At 38.4% G+C, this 20078-nt stretch overlaps 2 protein-coding genes across 2 annotated transcripts; both read right to left on the bottom strand.

The window, feature by feature from the left end:
• Positions 1–2100: 2100 nt before the first annotated feature.
• LOC144664200 (uncharacterized) lies at positions 2101–3622 on the bottom strand. Its single transcript, XM_078525314.1, has one exon. It carries the CDS (start codon positions 3448–3450, stop codon positions 2707–2709), a length of 744 nt encoding a protein of 247 aa, XP_078381440.1. The 5' UTR covers positions 3451–3622; the 3' UTR covers positions 2101–2706.
• A 2977-nt stretch (positions 3623–6599) lies between these two features.
• On the bottom strand, positions 6600–15686 carry LOC144664181 (GDP-fucose protein O-fucosyltransferase 1-like). Its single transcript, XM_078525296.1, has 7 exons — positions 15376–15686; positions 13560–13678; positions 12549–12672; positions 11271–11436; positions 9124–9319; positions 8265–8501; positions 6600–6815 (listed from the first exon to the last, which is right to left on the bottom strand). The coding sequence occupies exons 1-7, from the start codon at positions 15578–15580 to the stop codon at positions 6633–6635; spliced, it is 1230 nt and encodes a 409-aa protein (XP_078381422.1). The 5' UTR covers positions 15581–15686; the 3' UTR covers positions 6600–6632.
• Positions 15687–20078: the final 4392 nt, after the last annotated feature.

Below are 20078 nucleotides of genomic sequence, written 5' to 3'. Positions count from 1 at the left end.
ACATAAACATTATGTGGCCTGAATTATTTGGAGGTGATGTAATTTCCAGTGTGGTAACATTAAAACATTCCAAACATTCCATTGATACTAAAGAACAGTCTGATTACATCATATCAGGAGCCCATCTGGGCTCCTGATCATATCCATTATCTGTTCCTGCTCTTCGTGCAGGGAATGGCAGGGAAAGAAATCTATATTACTTCTGAGAGTATGATTTTGCTTCTTACACGGTGATCGACAAGTTTAAAAAAATATATTTTAATAATTTGAACCCTGGAGTTCAGAAAAAGTTGTAGTCATTATATTAAATGCGCAAGTATTTACAAACAAAGACAAAAACTCAACAATAGCAACAACTTCACAAAAATCAACATAAACTGTGATCTACAACCATGGACATTTTTGGTTGAAACGCTCTTAAAAACATGAATTTATCACCATAGTAACTTTTAAATACGTGTCAGTACCCCGTTCCCCTTTTCAATGTTGGCAAGTGGTAAGACGCTTTCATCTGTCAGATGAATGTTTTTTAACAACATTGTAGGTATCTGTGTAATTCAAAAAAATTTTTTAAGGTTAATTTATATTTTCATATCCATCCAAACACAGTATCAAACTCCCATATCAGTGTAGGATGTTTTCAAGACACCCCCCCCCCCCCCACAAAAACAAACAAAAAAACACTGACACAAATTGCCAACTGCCCATCCCCCAAACAATTCAGGCTAACTGTTTTGGTCCTTAGCCAAAGGAGTGGTAAGTATTGAACTCCCATATCAGTCTAGGATGTTGCAAGACCCCCCTCCCACAAAAACAAAAAAACAAACAAAAAAAACACTAGTACAAAAATGCAAACTGTCCACCCTCCCCAAACAATTTAAGCTAACTGTTTTGGTCCTTAGCCAAAGGAGTGGCCAGTAAAGTGGGCGAGCAGGATATCCTTGATATACAGGTGAAAGGGGGAAAGTGAACAGGAAGAAGTGGTGTGTAAATTGCAAACAGAAGCAATAAAAAAAGATTTACTGATCCAGGGATGTCTTCAGTTTTATGATTTTACCATAATTTCCTGAAAAATGTTTTGAGTTAGAGATTATATCTAGTAAATAGCGGTACATGTACTTACTGGCATCAATATTTCCTTGTTTTTTGGTAAAATCAAAGTATCAACAGCCCATCAAAAAGAAATTGTATTTACCCGTATGTTTGTGTCCTACAAAAGCAGTAAAATGGACAGGGGAGAAATCTCTTTTTGCAGCAACACACAATGGCCTGTATCAAGATGTCTTTGCCTTTGTGAGGATTTTAAAGGTCAGTAAAAGCACAGCAAGAAAACAATTTTCATTTTGCTTAAGACCTCACAAATAGCACACAATGTATCGTAATCCTAATAATTTTCTTGAACCCTTGATTTTTTAAACCTTCTGATAACTCAAACCAAAATTTATTTCTCTTCCCTCGGTTGAACACTGTAATTCTACCTCCGATTTCTAAAACTACCCGATGCTTTGAACCAATTTTCATTTCCCTAGCTTTGGAGGTTCAAATATCAAGATGCCACTGGACATTTCCGGGTCAGCGTTTGTGATTTATGAATTCAGGACATCAGGCGGTAAAGGAAGGAACCAGGAAAGGAAGTGGGAGTAAAATTATGGAAATATCAGTTTTTGTCTTCCTTGATCTTTTGATCAGGAAGTCAGGTTTTAGGACTTGAAAGTCATGAATATTCTCAATGGGATTTTAGTAACATTTCAAAGATGTCTAATTTTTTCTTTTGCTTTATGTAACCTAGGAAGGATTTTAAAAAAAAGGCTCCAATTGTTGAGGCAAAAATTCAGAAGTCCTGACTCAATTTAAAGCAGATTTCAAAGCATTTCTACCGGAAGCAGAAGGTCACGATTTAAGCCATGACGTAATGTAAACAAAGCACTGATGATACCGAACTTGACCTTGCATCAATATTAAGATCGGTTAACAAAGGGTTAATTTTAGATTTATTGTTTATACTTTGAACCCCCACGAGGGACAGAATGATGTGGCATATTCCTGCCAGCACTCGGTGAAAATGCTGCATTTTTTACACCAAAAAAACAACAACTAACATTTCTTTCAAAATATTCTTTATTTTTATAATATTTCTTCGTTTTTACAAGAATTTCGTTGCAATATATTACAAATGCGTGAATTGACAATGACCCGTGTCACGGATTTGCCATAACATATTCAACCAACAAATATTTGAGGATTTTTGCCCTTATAAAGAGGAATAAAAATAGCAATTGCGCATTTCGTTTAACTTGACTACGATTAAAAAATTTAAAGCCCTTTAGAAAATATATCTTTTCGTTAATATGAAGCCGTAAGCTAACATGAAAATACTGCAGTCTTATAAAACGAGTAGGCATCAGCTTTTTACATAAACTTTAGAAAATATTAAGAATTAAACGTATGAGAAGAAGAGTTGAATGAATCTAGTATAATACAACTTTGATCGCTTATAGAAGAAAATACGAAACAAAGTAGCAAAGGTTGAACATTCAAAGATCGCAATCGTTGCAATTATTACGTAAGTTAATTATGAGCTGGCTTTGTCATAATCAAAACATTCGCGCGAGCATAACTTTATAAATCGTAGCCGCTAAGAGCACGGAAGCAATAAACAAAGGCAAAAATGGACAAAACGACGTAAAAAACTGTACGAAAACACAACTAAAACGCTTCTACAACGGTCTGCGGCCAACCAAACACGCCACCGACCGGCTGAACGGGAGGAAGGTATTGAAAGGAGTCCAGATTCGATCCAATCGAAGAAGTTGCTCTAGGAATACTAGAAAGTCCAGAAAAGCTGCTGCTAAACACATTAACAAGTCCTGAGATGTCCATAGGTTCTTGATAATTCAGTTCTCTTACTGATGATTCACTCTCAATTTCAGTTTTCAAGCGTTTGTTCTGAACCGCGTGGCTGTCACAAGGTTCATTTACATACTCTGATCTCGCCCGTTTCGAACCGGTTACACATTTTACTTCAGTTTTCTTCTCTTTCCCACGTTCTTTATCACCTTTTACGGCTTTTTCAATGTCCACAACCTCCACATTGCCCTTCCTGACATTTGTAGGGACGCTTTGTTCCATTTCCGTGACTCTTTCATTTGATTTTGCCGCGGAACGCACTGTATGTGTCGCATTTCCTGCCTCCATGGACCCACCCGGAATATCAGGCGTCGTTTTCGATTTGTCAAAAGGCACAACTTCGTTGTCCATAGCGTCTATGTCCATATCTATCTCCACTTTCGTTCTGTACGTACAATAAGCAGAGTCTGTTGAGGTTAACACATTGTTCAAGACGTGGGAAACTAGTAAATTACGTCGTAGTGCAGGACCGCCACGCCGACGACGCGAATCCGTTATTTTCGACAAAGAAACTTGGATAATCCTTGTTGCTTCGCAATCCATGTTCACACAGACGTCTTCGGAGAATGATCTTCTCGGTAACGTTGTTGTGAATCGCTTAGATGAGTAAACTTGCCGGTAAAATTTAAATTTTTCAACGACGAAACTTCAACGCGGCACAGTCGAATGAAGTTCCGTGAATGAATAGACGTTGAAGAGCGACACGATTGTGAAATCGAGATCATTCGGACCTGCTCAGCCAATCAGCTTCCATTACGTCATACCTCGTTGTGTGTCAGAATCAACGTGTCGAAGAGTAGCAACCAATCAGAACGCGAGAAACAGAAGCCTGACGTTCGTCGATACTATATTTAGAGATGTTTTGTTCCGTTGCTATGGGTGAGGTTCTTTTGGCGGGAGATGATATCCAATGAATATTGATAAATTATTCGACCGGAAATTGCTAGAATACAGAATACGTGAAACGGCAGACGTAAACACTTTCTGGAAGATGGCGATTTAAACGGTATTCCTTCTTTTAAAACTATTTCTCACCTATTTAAATCAAGTTTAAATAATATTTTCTACATCGATATAAAAAATAAAATAAATATCAGCGCGTTAAACGGTTCAAACCCATATAGAGCATCAAACTAATTATTCAGCGATGACGTTATGCCTTCTGTATCAGCTGTATACGTGTTTAGGCTAGTAACGGTAGCACGGATACCTAACAGTATAAAGCAAAAGACTAAAGATTTTTCTCACGTTTGTTGGAAATTAAAAAAAATACGCGATCATATGATCTATTGCAAAACAATGAAAACTACAACTATAACAAAGAAACGTTTGATGAATTTGATAGTGAATTTTGCTTCGTTTTCGCCACTGTGTAATACTTGGAGGGGAGGGGACGGGAGACGCGACGTAGGGTGGGAGGGCGCGCGCCACCGTAGTAACTGATTCTGAGAAAAAAAGCTGTTTATAAAAGTTTAGACATGCGAACGGTCATGATCGCGACTCCTGTTCGAGAATAAATGGATCGATACCTTTATTTTCTACAAAAGATAGGCTGCTTGTTTTCAAAACTCACGCAGATGGAAAGTGATAGTTTTTAGCGTTCTTGATGCAACTTTTAGTTTCAGTGAAATGAAATGAAATGGCACACCGCACGTCTTCGTATTTATTTTAATACCCGTCGATTTCAGATAATTAAAAGGGTTGGTGACCTTACGATAGGAATGTCTGCGCATCTGAAAAAGTTCTATAATTTACCAGGTCAACACGAAATGAAATAACGAAAAAAAAGGTAAAATACGAAGAAAAGTTTGTTAGATATTTTTGTCCGGTGATCAGATGCATGCAGTATGCCATGGAATTTCAATACGTCGCTGAATAGCATGTAAACAATATCAACCTCACTTGATGTAAAAATATATTGCTTTCGTCCTGAATGTGTCAAACTTCGAGATACCAATAAATTATTTACAAGGAAGGAGGTACACTGAGCAGACTTAAATTCTTGTAAATATCAGTTTCTCGTGATCAATTCTATTTTTGTTTTATTAATTTGCACCCTGCGCGTAAAAATAAGTGTATTGTTTTGTTCGCGCAGTTTGTTGTGAGAGCAATTGCACGTACTAAATCACGCACAAAAGAGCAAAACAAACAAGCACTTGATTTTGTCTGCGACCGGCCTCGCGTGATTCGTAAACCCCGCGAGTGTCTCCGTGTAATCCACGCGCGACCACCTCGTAAACCGCGTTAGTGTCCAAATGGTCGTTACGGTAGATATTAAATTTTTTCGCCTTTTCGCGTTTTTCGTTATGGTTTTTTAGTTTTGTTTGATAAGGTGCTCTACAACGTTTTCAACCTTTAGCAACTTTTGCTTCTTGCCGTGCATGATGAACTTTCGTGACCATGGTCCCGGCCATTGTGGACTCAATCGCGTGCAGGAAAGTCTCTGAATATGATATTCAGCACGAAATATTACAACTCCTTACTTTCAGGGTGCTGCATCTCTGAATTAAAATATTTAGATATATGAAACATACCACTAAATCAAATTATAGATGGCGGTTTTTTTTTTCGAACGGAGAATTGAACTTCAGTTTTTTTAGCCCATAAATGTGACTGATTTGGGTTTTGCGCGAGCCGGCGAGGAGATTGGGCCAAATTGATTTTTTTTTTTTTGGGGGGGGGGGGGAGGGAGGGAGAAAGGGATTCCGCAAATGTACCTCTTCCTTCTTACGGCTTCGTCCCTGCACTGGCTTTTCGTTAATTGGCCAGCATTTTTCGTCGTTAACTGCAAACGCTGGCGGATTTCCGCACTCGGAAATATTCAGAAAATCCACACGCGTTCAGCTCTGTAGACTGCGATCAGGTTTCTCTTCCGACTGCGAACTCGCCTGCAGTTTTTGCGCAGCCATCTTGTTTTCCACCCCCGCGATCACAGAGGAAAAATACGTTTTGCTTGCACCCATTGGGTTACACTGTACCATAAAAACTCCGAAAGCCAGTCACCTGGGCGCGCTATGCAGAAGTTACACAAGTCCCATCAGATTTTTAAATGAGTTCGCCAAATAATGGGGCAACAAATGGTAAGAAGGGAGGCGTGATGAGTAAAAGATGGGGGTTGCTAAGTCAAAGAAAAGGAAGGAAGTTCCACCGACCTATTGGAACCGTTTTCCCTTGGTTCCAAAATACACCCACGCACGCACACACACTGCTGTAGCCTGCGAACAAGCTCCCAAGTGGAGCAGAAGGACGTAAAATAAATCGGTGAGCGAAGCCAGCTGAGTGTCTTTTTTTTCGCCGTCCTACTCGGGAGCCTGTTCGACGTTCGCAGTATAACTATATTAACACTGCTGTTGTATCGACTAGAAGCACACTATTCTAATATATTGAAAAATCTAATGAATTTTATTTGCACGATGTGCTTGGTTCCCTATCTATAAATACCCTTTATATTAACCTTTTAGTATAAATAACTGAGGTTGCGCGCATTCTGATGGGTCTGAAATTTTTTTTAATTCACGCACTTGTGATGTTAGAATACAACAACTTCCGGTTCTGTCTTTCTTGTGTCCTCTGACCTCCAAATCTCGCGATCAATCCCTTCTTTCCTTTGTGGGACTCCGCATTCTTTCCCGCCTTTTATCCAGGAAAAGAGGACTTGATCGCAATTACAAACAAAACAAAACCAGAAAACGCCTATTATGGGTGCCAACGCCTTAAAAGTCTATTTACTTTTCATCTTTAAAAGCCCAGAATGATGTTGGTTTATCATTCACTGCCCGATAACGCGTCACAAATGAAGTAAAGCTTGACACACAGTTTCCTATAAAGTGGTCAGCCATTGTTAATACAGCTAACTCCACTATTGGATCATTGGTTTCATCTGAAGGATGTCTCTTGTGTACTGACACCTGCAACAGCAAGATTGGTGTAAAAGGGTGAGATACAATAAAATACCGCTATGTTAAAAAGGAAAAAAAAAATGTTTTTATATACGTGGATTTTTTTTCCAACAGCGCGCGCTCTCATTGGCTACTTCGAGGTCACATGATATCTAACAATGAAACTCCGTTTCCCGCCAGAAGTCTCTGAGAGGGCAACATTGCAAAATCTGTGACATCAGAGGGTAACTAGTTTACCTGTGCACTAGTTGTTGCCTTAGCCTGCAAGCAGGCTCCCAATCTGATCCGCAAACGAAGCGAGCGAAAAATATAACAAATCGCTTAATGATAAGCCCCTCGGGAAACCAGTCAATTTTGTTTCCGTCGTCGCCTCGGGAAACGTCGACCGGCTGGATTCTCGGGAAACAAAGCTGACAAAGCTACAGTAAAAACCCGCGTGTAAGAACCTAGGCATTTAAGAACCTTCTGGCAGAAATTTCGCGTAAAATTTTTCTGTCGTACAGTTGTCTGCTTTTATAATATCCCAAAATATAAGAACCTGTTTAGCCAAACAAATTCCTACAGGTTCTTATATGTAGGGTTTAACTATTTAATTTATATATATTTTTTACCAAAAACCAGATTAAGGTGATGTTACTGGGGTATATACAGTATGTTGTTGGACTTTTGGTAACATGGGTACATTTTTTCACAATTTCTCAAACACCCTAAAACAAGTCTCAATAAATATTTGTAATGAAGAACAGACCAGATTTTATACTATTTTCTGATAATCAACAACAATGTCTACTCTGTAGAAATTAAGAACCTGATTAAGAACCTACTTAGCCTAAACTGTCAATAAGTACCCCATAATACAAGAACCTGTTTTGCCAAACTCTAAAAAAATAGGTTCTTACACGCGGGTTTTTACTGCTAACTGTTTCCCTCGGGACCAGTCATAAAGTGTTTTAAAAATATGACACTCGCACGACCTCGCAAAGCGCGTTGTGGGGTTGAAAATTTTGTTGTGGGGGGCTTTAACTAAACACAACAGCAATGGTCAGCAATAGAACTGAATTTGGTTTGTGGATATCAAACCTAATAAAACCTGGTATATGACATAAAACCAGTTACAGTGATTTTGACATCCTAATGGGAGGTGTGGTCACCCAATGGTAAGAGAGTTGCACTCCGGCGCTGGGTTTTCGGAAAAACTTATTAACACTAAACCCAGCCGAAGTTGAGAGTTGATTGAGAGTTCAACTTTTCTTGCATAAAATATTTTTTATTGCTATAGGGTTTGTGAGGTTTGAGATTAATGGTAGGAATTATTCAACATTTGCATCGCAACTCGATTGAGAACTTGAATGCACAGGTATATTAAATCAGCAACAATTCCACGTGTTTATATCACAGCCCCGCCCTATCGCCCTGTTCATAGGTAATAGTAAATTTTCAAACAAAACTGCTACATACCTTTAAAGACTTCAGTGCCTCTGTGAGTTCCTTTATCATTGGATCATTGTCTGTTGCTACAAAAACTCTTTTCGCTTTTGCTTTCTTCACAATCATTTTTGTTTTCTTAAGGATTTCACTCTTTGGGGGTAAACACATTTCATAGGTGAGTTTCTTGTCGGAGCTGGGATCAATACACTGTGGTGACGCAAAGAAGAAGGGGGTTCTTGAGTCTTTAACATGTTCACAAGCTCTTTCCTAAAAAGAAGTTTGGTGGTAAATAAAAAATGGAAATATTAAGCTCCGTCATATATATTGATGTAAGAAACTGAAATCAGGTTGTCAAGGCCATAGGACAGAGTCGCCATGGGGTCCCTAATAGGAGTTGAACCAATGACTTTCCCCATACTGGTCAGATGCTCTAACCACTAAGCTACTTTAGACTCACAAGATCACAGAAGGAAAACAGATGATTTGTTGCAGTTTGTTTCTTTTGCTTCAAGGTAAAGGTAGGTAAAGTCTGCGTACGAGCCTAGTGTTCCATCAGGCCCGGCCAGAGCTTATCCTGGTTTCTGTAGCATAAAACGACTAGGAGTATTTCTACTCCCCCCTGGATGGGGTGCTAGTCCATCGCAGGGTTACTCCCAGCAGTAAATTCGCAGATACCCATTTATACACCTGGGTGAAGAGAGGCACTGTGAGAGTCAAGTGTCTTGTCCAAGAACACAACACAGTGACCCCAGCCAGTGCTTAAACCTGGACCACTTGATCTGGAGTCCAGTGCTTAACCTGCAGTAGGCCACCGCACTTCCCACACAGGCTTTACACTAACTTTTACACAAAAACATAGCCTAAACCTAATTCCTCTATAATTACTTACAAAATCAATTCCATTGCGAAGATGAATACCAACAAATGGTTCATTCTTCAGGACATTGGCGATAAACTCTTTTGCTTTCTTTTCAATTTTCACTGACCACTGGACAAACTTTTGTAGCCATCTGTCTTGTTCATGCACAGGGAAGGCACCAGGAGCTCCCATCAGAGCTATTACAGGATACTCTGATATTGGAAATCTAGAAATCAGTCAACAAACAGTAATATTCATTGAAGATGTGATAAAAAAATAAAAATAAATGGTGTTTATATTGGTCATGCACTTAGCTTCATATCTCTACGAGATAGCTAGTTTACAGGCATGCTACTGAAACAGAGGAAACAAATATTTTTAAATGAACATAACAAGGTTAAAAATCCCAACTGGCAGGAGGCAGACCAGTTGGCTATATACAAAGCCTGGTCGAGGATTTGAACTCGGGACAACCGAGAAACAAATCCAGCTAGTGGTCAGCTAGGGCAGGTCTTGAACCGGGGACCTCCGGATTACAACACCAGCGCCCCAAACCACTCGGCCACGCTTGCCTCCGTGATCCAATAAAAGTTACACAGGAGGTATGTGGCAAGAGGGAAGTGGCCATGGGCCCACCTGCACACCCTATTTTCATGAGTCTCAACTAAATTTAGCTTTTTCAAGTGACAGGGATGATTGATGGGGGCAAAAGTCAAGACCACAAGATCCCTAGACCGAAAAATAACCCCCCAAAAATGAACAGCAAAACATGTTTGTTTGTACTTTATTTATAGAACTATGCAGCCAAGGCACTACCACAAATCTTTTTAAAAAATACTTGCAAATTTTTTCCTTCCCCAAAAAATCGTGGAATCAAATATTTCAAACCCCAAAAAGACCTTTGATCATCCCTGTCACTTGAAATTCCAAGTCCCCCCCCCCCCCCCCCTGGGACATGCCACTGGCCTAGATAATTTGGACATACAAGGAGCAGGTGGGGGGGGGGGGGGAGGGGTTCAGCCATTAGGACCTCATTTTTTCTACAACAAGGAGACACAGTCACCCCCGGGGGGGGGGGGGACTCGCATATGAAAGTGACGGGGATGCTTGTCGTCTCGCTTAGGGGTGTAAATTTCGGACTTTTGGTCTCGCTTAGGGTGTTCCGGGAAAAAAACGCCCAAAACGCCAATATTTTTAGCCATAATGGTCTCGTTTAGGGTTACACACGAAGAAATATACAAATATAAACTCCATTCTTAGTTTTTTGGTATCTTTTAGGGGTCAAGAAAGGCTTGAGCCACACCCAGATTGGTCTCTTTTAGGGGTTCTTTTCAAAATTTCCGACGAGCATCCCCGTCCGTTTCATATGGGAGTCCCCCCCCCCTGGGCAGTCACCCCCCTTACCCTCTGGCCCCTCCAACATTGGTCTTACACAATCTACCTTTTGGATTACCGTAAAAATTTGATTTAGCACCCTCCTTCAATAAGCGCCCCCTTCCAAATAAGCACCCCCTTTCAAATGTGTTTTTGTCAATAAGTGCCACTATTCCAATAAGTACAAGCGCCCCCATTCTAATAAGCGCCTCCATTCTTAAAAGCACCGCTATTCTAATAAGCATCCCTTATTGTGGATAACTGCCCCTGTTGAAGTCATGGACGTCAAAAACTCATGAACATTTACTGTACCATACAGGTATATATTTACTGCTAAAATGAACAATTAGTTTTAAAGTAACTGGACTTTCAACAATTTGTTACTGTTACAGTTTCTGTTTTTGTTAATTATTTTAATATTTATTATTATTATTTTTAACATTCGGTAATTTTCTTAAAAAAAAATTAAATAAGTGCCCCATCCTGAATAAGTGCCCTGTCTCGAAAAAGTGCCCTCCCTTGTGGTGCCAAAAGTGAATAAGCGCCCTGGCGCTAAATTGAATCATTACGGTACACCAAATAATGGGTAAACAAAGGAAATATCTTGTTCTAATTACATATTAATTTTTCCCTTTGATGTTTTCTTCAAATTAGGTCGTATTGCTAAAGTATCATAAAAAACCAGGACTCTATGCATCAAGACACAAGTCCACATTTTGTCACATTACCAAAACAAAATGAGTAAGAAGTGTCTTCCATCTTAAATTAAAAAAAAAACAACTCACAATTATATCAATAAGTACCTTGTGTCCCAACCTTGCCTGGCCCATTCCTGGTCTGTGTCCCACAACAAATCAGAGTGTTCTCGATAGTCATCAAAATTAATATGAAAGTGATCCCAGAAAGGACCAAAGGGATTCCCTTCCTTCATTCCACAGTTTTGTCCATTTCGAAATGAGTAGCAAAAACCTGAGGTAGAATTTAATTATTTAAAAATTGATTAGTCGGATCACCAACAAATTTCACCTTAAAAAGACATCAACACAGAAGACAACTTTGAAGTACAAGAAAGCTGTTATTAGATTGATTCAGTTCAAAAGAACAGAGAGTGGTAACTACTTTTGATTATTGATATTAGAGCCTCTAATAATTTTTCTGCTGTCATTAAATTTCCTTCAAAAAATACATTTCTGAACATAAAAGTTGAAATTATGTTATAAAGCTGGTTAAAGGCTGGATAGTTACATTCAGGAGCTGAGATCACAGGAACTGAAAATGCCAAGCACACATTTTTTCTTATAATATGGAATTATTACACAATTCTCAAATGAGATGATAAATTCACTGGTATAGTTCCAACTTTGTTTAATAATCCAACTGACAAATTTATGATTGCCATAAGAAATTTGCTTGTCAGGAAATTATTTAAACTAGATCAACCTTCAGTAGAACCCATTATTTATTTTGCGAAAATTCAAATCTGGGAGCCGCGAGCACGGTGCGAGCCTGCGAGCCACTCAAGGCTGGTTTTTAGTCTGTTACGCCACACTGACCAAGAAATCCAAATTTTAAAGTTTATAAGCTAAAAGCATAAATATATCACTTTGTGATAGTGTTGCCCCAACCAACAAATAAAAGCTAACCGCAAGCAAACCAGGGTGGAACTAACCGCAAGCAAACAGGGGTGAATCTAACCGCAACTAAACCTGTGTACAGCTAACCACATGCATATGCAAACTGGAATGAAACTAACCGCAAGCAAACCGGAGTGGAGCCAACCGCAAGCAAACAGGGGCAGAACTAACCGCAAGCAAACCTGACAATCCAGCCCATAATTGCAACTCAAAAGTTTAATTTGACATCCAAGACCAATCAAAGAAAGAGGTTTGCAAAGCGAGGTGAGCTGGTATTTTTATAATTTTATTAGTCTGATGGCTTGTATGCCTCACATGGCTCGCATGGCTCACATGATGGCTCGCATGGCTCGCTGGCTCGCAGATTATGCAGACCCACGAGAAACCAACTGCACTGAGAAGAAAATAGAAGAAATGACCAGTATATATACATAATAAAATAACAACCTATTCGCTGTCCAGGTGGCCAAACACTTGGTGCAATGTCTTTCATAAATTTCTCCATTGTAATAACATTGTGATAAGCTTCAAGTGGTTTTACAAGAAACCAGTCATCAAATGGTACTCTATCCTGGGAGAAAAAGAATTCCATATAACTAACATTTATGCACAAAAAAAAAAACACAAAAATATAATGATGAAATAAGAAGAAGACCAGGTTCGAGTCCTGATTGGGGTCATTTTGTTGCATTATTTAATTATTGTCTCTGACAGTGCCTATCTCTGTACTACATAACCTGTGATGAACTAGTGTCTCACCCTAGTGGAGAAGCAATGTGTTGCTCCATTAAATATCCATACAATCTCCCATGAAAGGTTTGTTGGTTTGAACCCCCATCCCCTCTAGAAATTCTAGTTTTATTAGCCTCATACTTTACTTTAAAAAATTTAGGCTTTTGATACCTCCCACCCCGCCAGAATTTTCAATGACCTCCCACATGCACATACCTGCCGGCAACCCCCAGAGTACAAAATTCTGGAGATGTCCAGAAATCTTTGCATTGTATGAGGAGATCATTTAAGGCAATGTATGAATACTCTCCGAAAATCAGACCGGGAGATTAAATGAAAAACTTGGAGACTCCCGGGAAAATCTGGAGAGTTGGCAGGTATGCATGCATGGGATGGATATGGATACTTTCTGTCACTGCACGACACGTCAATACCCTTCATGCTACAAAAACAAAGGTTAAAAAGCTCCAACATAATTGCAGACTTGACTTTTTTAACAAGACATGACACAAGTTTCTTTATGAATGGCCATTATGTCGGCTTTTAAGGAACCTAAGTCAGCAAAAAATTATCAAGAAAGTCACTTATTACATGTGAATATAACAGATTGATATTAAAATCAAATCTAGCTGCAAAATCTTGCAAACACAATATATATAATAATAATAATTATACATCAAATAAACTCAAGAAAAGTTTCAGAAAATTATAATAAATTGAACTCACAGAGTCACCTGGTTTATGGCTTGGATACACTATCCATGGGGGGAGAACAAGAGTTCGGTTCAATCCCTTTGCAAATGCCAATGATCCTAAAAACTGGTCAGCTTGATTTCCAAACCGTCCTGATTGGGAAACAACACATAAGGTTTATTTATCTATTTATTTATTTATAAACTAAACTATTTTGTCTTCCTTATACTGCAGGTAGACTTTTTTAGTAAGTTTAGCAGTTTGTGCCCGTACTGTAGATGTGCTCATGGATATAAACATAGCCGCAAGCAACTTGGAACTTGGCTAAATAATTGGGGTCATTGTTGCCTCTTGGTGTCTGTTCAATTTTGTTGTTGTTGTGTACACTAAATAATTCCAGGTTGAAGTGATTTAATGACAATATGACTTTTGTCTCATCCCAGATAAATATGAGACATTTGTGTGCCTTAATTTTAATCTGCTATAGATCACAATCATGTCTTTTAGTCTAATGTGGATGTTATGACCCAGGGTCATATAAAGCAAACCAAGGAAGGAAAGAATTAAGGAAGGAAGGAAGGAAGGAAGGAAGGCAGAAAGGAAGGAAGGAAGCAAGGAACGAATGAACGAACAAACCCACGCATAAGACATTAATTGAAACACATAGCAGGAAAGATAGAAGGAACTATAAACCAATTAAGTTCTTGCAGTTGCTGATTATAATTATTAAGTTTTAAAATAGATTTCAATAATCAGGTTGCTACCTGTAACAGGCAAAAAATACCTGCTGTACCAGATGTGGACATTTCCGGTGTTACAAGAAATTTTTCAACACAAACTAGATTTTGAAAAAAAATTGGAATCTCTGCTGTAATAATAAACAATTACTGGGCAAGCTTGAAAAAGAATAATGTGATTTATCAGCACCGAGGAGATCTGTGAGAGCCTGACCAATTATGATATCTTGCAATAACCGAGTTCAATAATAGTTTTATCATTCAATAACTAAGCTTGTCATTGGTAGTATAAATCTTGAAATTATTCTCCAAGAGGTCTTCCAACAACTTTGGAAAATGAGTTGTCATTATATTACATTCTTGGCCATTGAAAATGAAGAGAAAATTGAATGATAACATTACTGTGTGTTGACTTTAAAGGTGCGGAAGCTAATTACAACCCCTCCCATCACCCACCCCCATAAATAATACTTTCCTCTATTCTACATAGTGAAACTGAGTGAGAGATGAAATATTTCTGGCTACAATTGTAATTTCTTTATATTGAAATATTTAAGTGAGTTAAGATCTCTATGTTCCTTGGTAAGACTAAGCCCATAAATTCTTAATTATTGGTATAAAAAGGTCTTGGCAGCTCCTGCTCACACATTGTGATAAATTCTCAATAGACTGGTGTCTTTACTGCAGCCACGTCAGAGGTTCATGTTATATAAACAATGGATTTCTTCTCCTTTGGGTAATAAGTGCTATTGTTATGCAAATTGCTTCTAGATTTGTTTTATTAGATCTCCAACGTGGCTGCCTCCATAAACACACTCCCAGTGAAAATATTCCTTCAAGATCAGCACATAACAGGGGAATATTAATAACATTAAAAATATTCAAACAGTATTCCATAAAGCAAAAAGATATAAGCTTAATTGTCGATATAATTTATAGCTTATTGTATTTTTAACAGAGCAGTATTTTTCACGCCTGTAAGCTTACTTATTAGCTGACATCACGCAATAAAAAATTAAAAATAGCGTGAATGTAGAGAGATCTATAAATACTCAGCGTTAGTACATGTAAACTATGACCTCGATGTTTTCAAAATATTAATTGTAACTTACCCATGCATGGGCAATAAACAATGTATCCCGTGGAATGAGGAGCAAATGAGATCGGCTGTTGCTGTCCCGGCATATCAAACGCGATTTTCTCGTCTAGATCTTCACCTACATGGTCTTTAGCATCACAGCAAGGTAAAATTCCTAGCAGTAGTATAAAAATTGAGATACAGGAACATAAATATGCCAATTTTTCCCTGGCATACATCGTCTCGAATCCTCCTCAACAACTCCACGAGCTTTAGCTTTTTAGACGTTCAACAGGTGACCGCTGGCCACCAGTCAGCGCGCAGCGCGGGAACCTTGGCGGGCATCATAGTTAGTAGAGGGCATTGGCGGGTCTCTTATCTCGCGGCTGCAAAAAAAAGAATGCCTGATCGCAGGTCACGACCTAGCGGGTACTATACTGTACGTTAAATCATTCATTCCTTTCACGATCTCTCGTATTTTTTTTAATACGCTCTATAAAGGCGAAAGGGATTAGCTGGAGATGCAGCGGATGCTCATCACCAGTCATTACGAAAGACTGCAAGCCGGGCACTGATCCATGATGCCATGACGCCAGGTAAAACTAGCCTGCGGACTTTACCTGTGTAAAACGGAATGGGAATTTTGCTAAATAAATTGAAATGGCATTTAACGCAGTCGCCTGCATTTCGCTTCTTTTGGTTTCATCGACGATACTAGCATACTAGAGGGGTCAGAGCCTGGGTTTCCTATGAACCTATTGATGCCTCTCTTGTGACGTCTCCCGGCAACGGGCAACGTCCGCTAGCAACTGCTCACCCCCTTCTTAAAAGTCCACATCGAATGTCACTTAATGTTACTGTCAAGTTTTATCGATCGCGACTGAACGGTAAAAACAGTTTAAAGCTGGAAGCGTTTAGTACATTAACTACTGAACTGTTTTCTCTTTATGTATTGTTACGACAACCGTACGTCCATCAGTCATTGACGCTCTGTATCTGTAATATAATGGACGCACAGAACCAAGAGAGGATGAGGGGACATCTCTCATCCTCTCTTGACAGAACTAAATAAATGAAAAAAGTTTAGTTTGGAGTTCGCGGAGAGGTGAATTGATTTAACCGCAGACAGCTGATCAAAGAATTTCTGTTTCTTTATTATTAGCTAGGGGATAATTATTATTAAAATTATTATTATTATTACTGTTTCCTGGCAACAAATCGAGTGATAATTATTTTTAATAATCTGCCCCGTAAGCTTAAGGACGAGACCATGTCCGAAACCCCCCGGGGGGTACTCCCTATAATGGCCTATATGGGGAGGCTCCGCCCGAAAGGGGTACCTTTTTAAGGCTCCAGGTATATAAAAGGGTAGGGATTTCACAAATTTAGGTATATGAAAGGGTATGGAAATCTGCGATAATAATATTTTAAAAGGCCGTTACATTACATATTTCGAGCAGACGCAACTTTTGGCTGTATTGTCTTAATTTATTAAGCGCTACATAAAAATGACAAGAAAACTTTCCGTCTTTGGTAAATGTGATGTAGTGTAGGTATATGAAAGGGGTGCCTTTTTGCAATAAAAGGTATACAAAAGGGGTACCTTTTCTATCAAAATAGTATATAAAAGGGTAAGGGGTTGGATCTCCGGGCGGAGCCTCCCCGTACAAAACTTTTTCGAGTACCCCCCCGGGCCGAAACCACGTATTCATTTACTAAATTTCAATATTAAAAGTCAAGAGTACTAGAATAAAAAAAAATATATATGCACAACACACATGTACTGCTGCGAAAAATCGCGTCAACATGCAGTTGCTGAGATCTTTGATTAAAATTTGCCAACACTTCTACTTAAAAAAGAGCCGACTTCAATTATAATTAGAACTGAATAAAGCAGGGAGGTATGCATACAACCTTTAGCTGGAACCTTGAATATTTGCCGAACACCGAGCCGAAGTGGTCCGAAGTGAAAGTTAAAAATAATTTCCGTTGTTGCTCTCAGAAGGTTTCGTGTACTCGAAGATGTAGGTATTACCAGCCGTTTTTGGTAAAAAAAGAAGCATTTTAAAAAGTCCAAAATAATTAAATATTCAATTTGTCACCTTTTTTGCGTCTTTGAGGCGTGAAAAGAAGATAAATAAAGCTTCAATGCGTGCCGTAAAACAATTTTGTGAGCCTTGACAACACGTCCTAAACGCGAATGCGTCTTTTTTTTCTTCGCTTCGTTTCTATTATTGATTCCATATTAACCGCTTCTAAATTTGTTAGGGAATTTTCTAATGTTAACATATCAGAAGATAAATGTACTTCTAAGGTTTTTTTGCACCATTTAATTCTGGTTCTGGACACCTGCGTCACCACGTGATTACTGCTGTACTTCTGCTTTCCTTCTGCTGCACTTGATTGGATGAAAGAACAATGAAGTCAAAGATGATTGGTGGAAATGACACACCATGTTCTCCCTTATTTGATTGTGTTGTTTGGTGTTGATAACAGAAGGTATATGTAATCAAAATTGGAGAGGAGTGCATTGGTGTACTCTCTTTTGCAGCCGTTGTTTTGGGCTCGTCGAAGGAGATTCGCTTTGGTCGTGATCTCTAGAGCTTTTCTACGATCAGAAAGAAAGAAAAGATCACAGCAGGCAATCGATGAATGACTCAAGAGTATTTGTCTGCCCCCATTTACATTCCTTCGGAGCTGAAAGAGCTTACCCGACCAGTGTAGCACAATTGACTCTTTCTATGCTGCGATTTGAAGGGGAAAATCGTGGTTCTCTACTCCCTTCAATTGAAGGCAGACGAGACTTCGGCACATAATAACTGGAAAAAGGAATGGTCTAGCTACTGTGTGGTGAAAGCACGAAAGATGGGCTGTTCAAAATATTTTGGTAAGCTGTGTCTTTGTTTTGGAAAATATCAGCCAAACAGTGAAAATTATGAGCTTACTTGCAGGTACAGTTTTAATATAGAAGCTCTTTTTCCTTGTTCTTCCTAGGTTCAAGATATATTCTTGTGAACTAAAGACAGAAAAGACAAGTAATTTCAGCTAAATAAACATGAAAACACCCACAAGAGAAGAAAGAAGCAGTGAATAAATCAATCTCGTCATCGAATTTTGCGAAGTTTGGATCAGTTGCATATTCAAGGCATCTTTGAGGTAAATTGTTTATACCAAGCAGTTTTAATTTCTTAGGGATTTGATTCAATACAATCACAGTATAATTTTTTTTTTGTATGCAGTAAATATTAAGGATGGGCCGATACTCGATACCAAATATTCGATACCTCGATATTTTGACAATTTTGAAAAGTATCGATACTTTCGAAAAATATCGCACTTTCGATACGTTTTCGATACTGCACACGTGACCTGAGCCTGCAGGCTCCTGGTCAGCACCTGAGGTTTAAAAATGCAATGTTGCTCAAACAAATATTGTTGTTCTTGTCAAAATTTGAATTTTTCTTGCCTTGATGCAAAAGTGAATCAAAAATACCAAAAATCAGCATTCATGGCTAACATCTACAACGCCAGGACTGTCTTTTGAATTCTTTAACAAATCACGTGACATACCAATGACGTCAGGACGGAAATGACGTCATAATATCGATATCGATATCGATATCGAGAAAAAAGGCAAATATCGTATCGATATCGTATCGTTTTGAAAAACCTGTATCGGCCCATCCTTAGTAAATATAAACCGCTTTGATGTTTTTCATTTCAGTTGATTGACCTGTTCACTGACTGGAAAAACAGGTTTGATGGTGGTAAGATAAATTGATAACAAAGAAAGCATTCAAGTGGAAGTGGACTCTCATAAATGAACAAAAGAATATTCAAGCAAACAGGAACCACATGTAAATTTACATGATGGCTTTTGGTGAGGTATTTCTTAGGTACATGTACATTTATAAACCCCCCCGTGGGGGCAAAAAACTTCAGTTTCAAAAATCAATTATTTTTAAGTAAAATATCAAATTACTTTTGGTGTGGTATTTCTTGTGTATGTTGTGGTCTACTTTTATCAAACCAGTTTGACTTAAATTTCCTTTTGTTTCAGATTATGATAATGAATATTACCAATGAACAATAAAAATCAAACTGGTTTGATTAATAATGGTAATAGGACTGAGTGGAGTCCAATTCGGTCTGTAATTATACGAGTGATTAACAAAATCACGAGTATGATTACAGACAGAATTGGACGACACGAAGTCCTGTTACCAATTAATCAAAACTATGACAAAATTTGAGAAACAAACTAACCTTAAGTCAAATGGTTTAACCATTTTATAAAAACTGAAAAACATAACAGTTTAAGCGCGCGCAAAATGACGCGTACTGTCCAATTACACAGGCATGACGCGTACACTGTCCTATTACACTGTCCAATTACAAGCATGACGCGTACACTGTCCTATTAGTGCTCAAATCGGGCTGCTGATAACCAATCACCGATCGAGAATTTTGTTATAGTTTTGATTAAACCACTACATGTACATAACTTATTTAATTCTATCAAAAACATAAGTTTTAAAAAATCTAGTATAAGTAAATACCAGATTATGGCTTTCACTGAGTTATTATTTATGCACATAATATTTATTATATTGTAGTAACTATAATATTTTATGTTAAAATTTAAGTTTTGAAATCAATTACAAGTAAAAGAATAACGATTATTATGTCTTGTTCTGGGTATCTATCACATCTTCCAAGAAACCAGAGTTTCATCTG

The sequence above is a fragment of the Oculina patagonica genome, chromosome 1 (genome assembly GCF_052425735.1).
Source record: "Oculina patagonica isolate OP01 chromosome 1, crgOcupat, whole genome shotgun sequence".
Classification (NCBI taxonomy): domain Eukaryota; kingdom Metazoa; phylum Cnidaria; class Anthozoa; order Scleractinia; family Oculinidae; genus Oculina; species Oculina patagonica.
The sequence above is the reverse complement of the archived record's forward strand: the minus strand, read 5'-3'. Positions and strand labels throughout refer to the sequence as shown.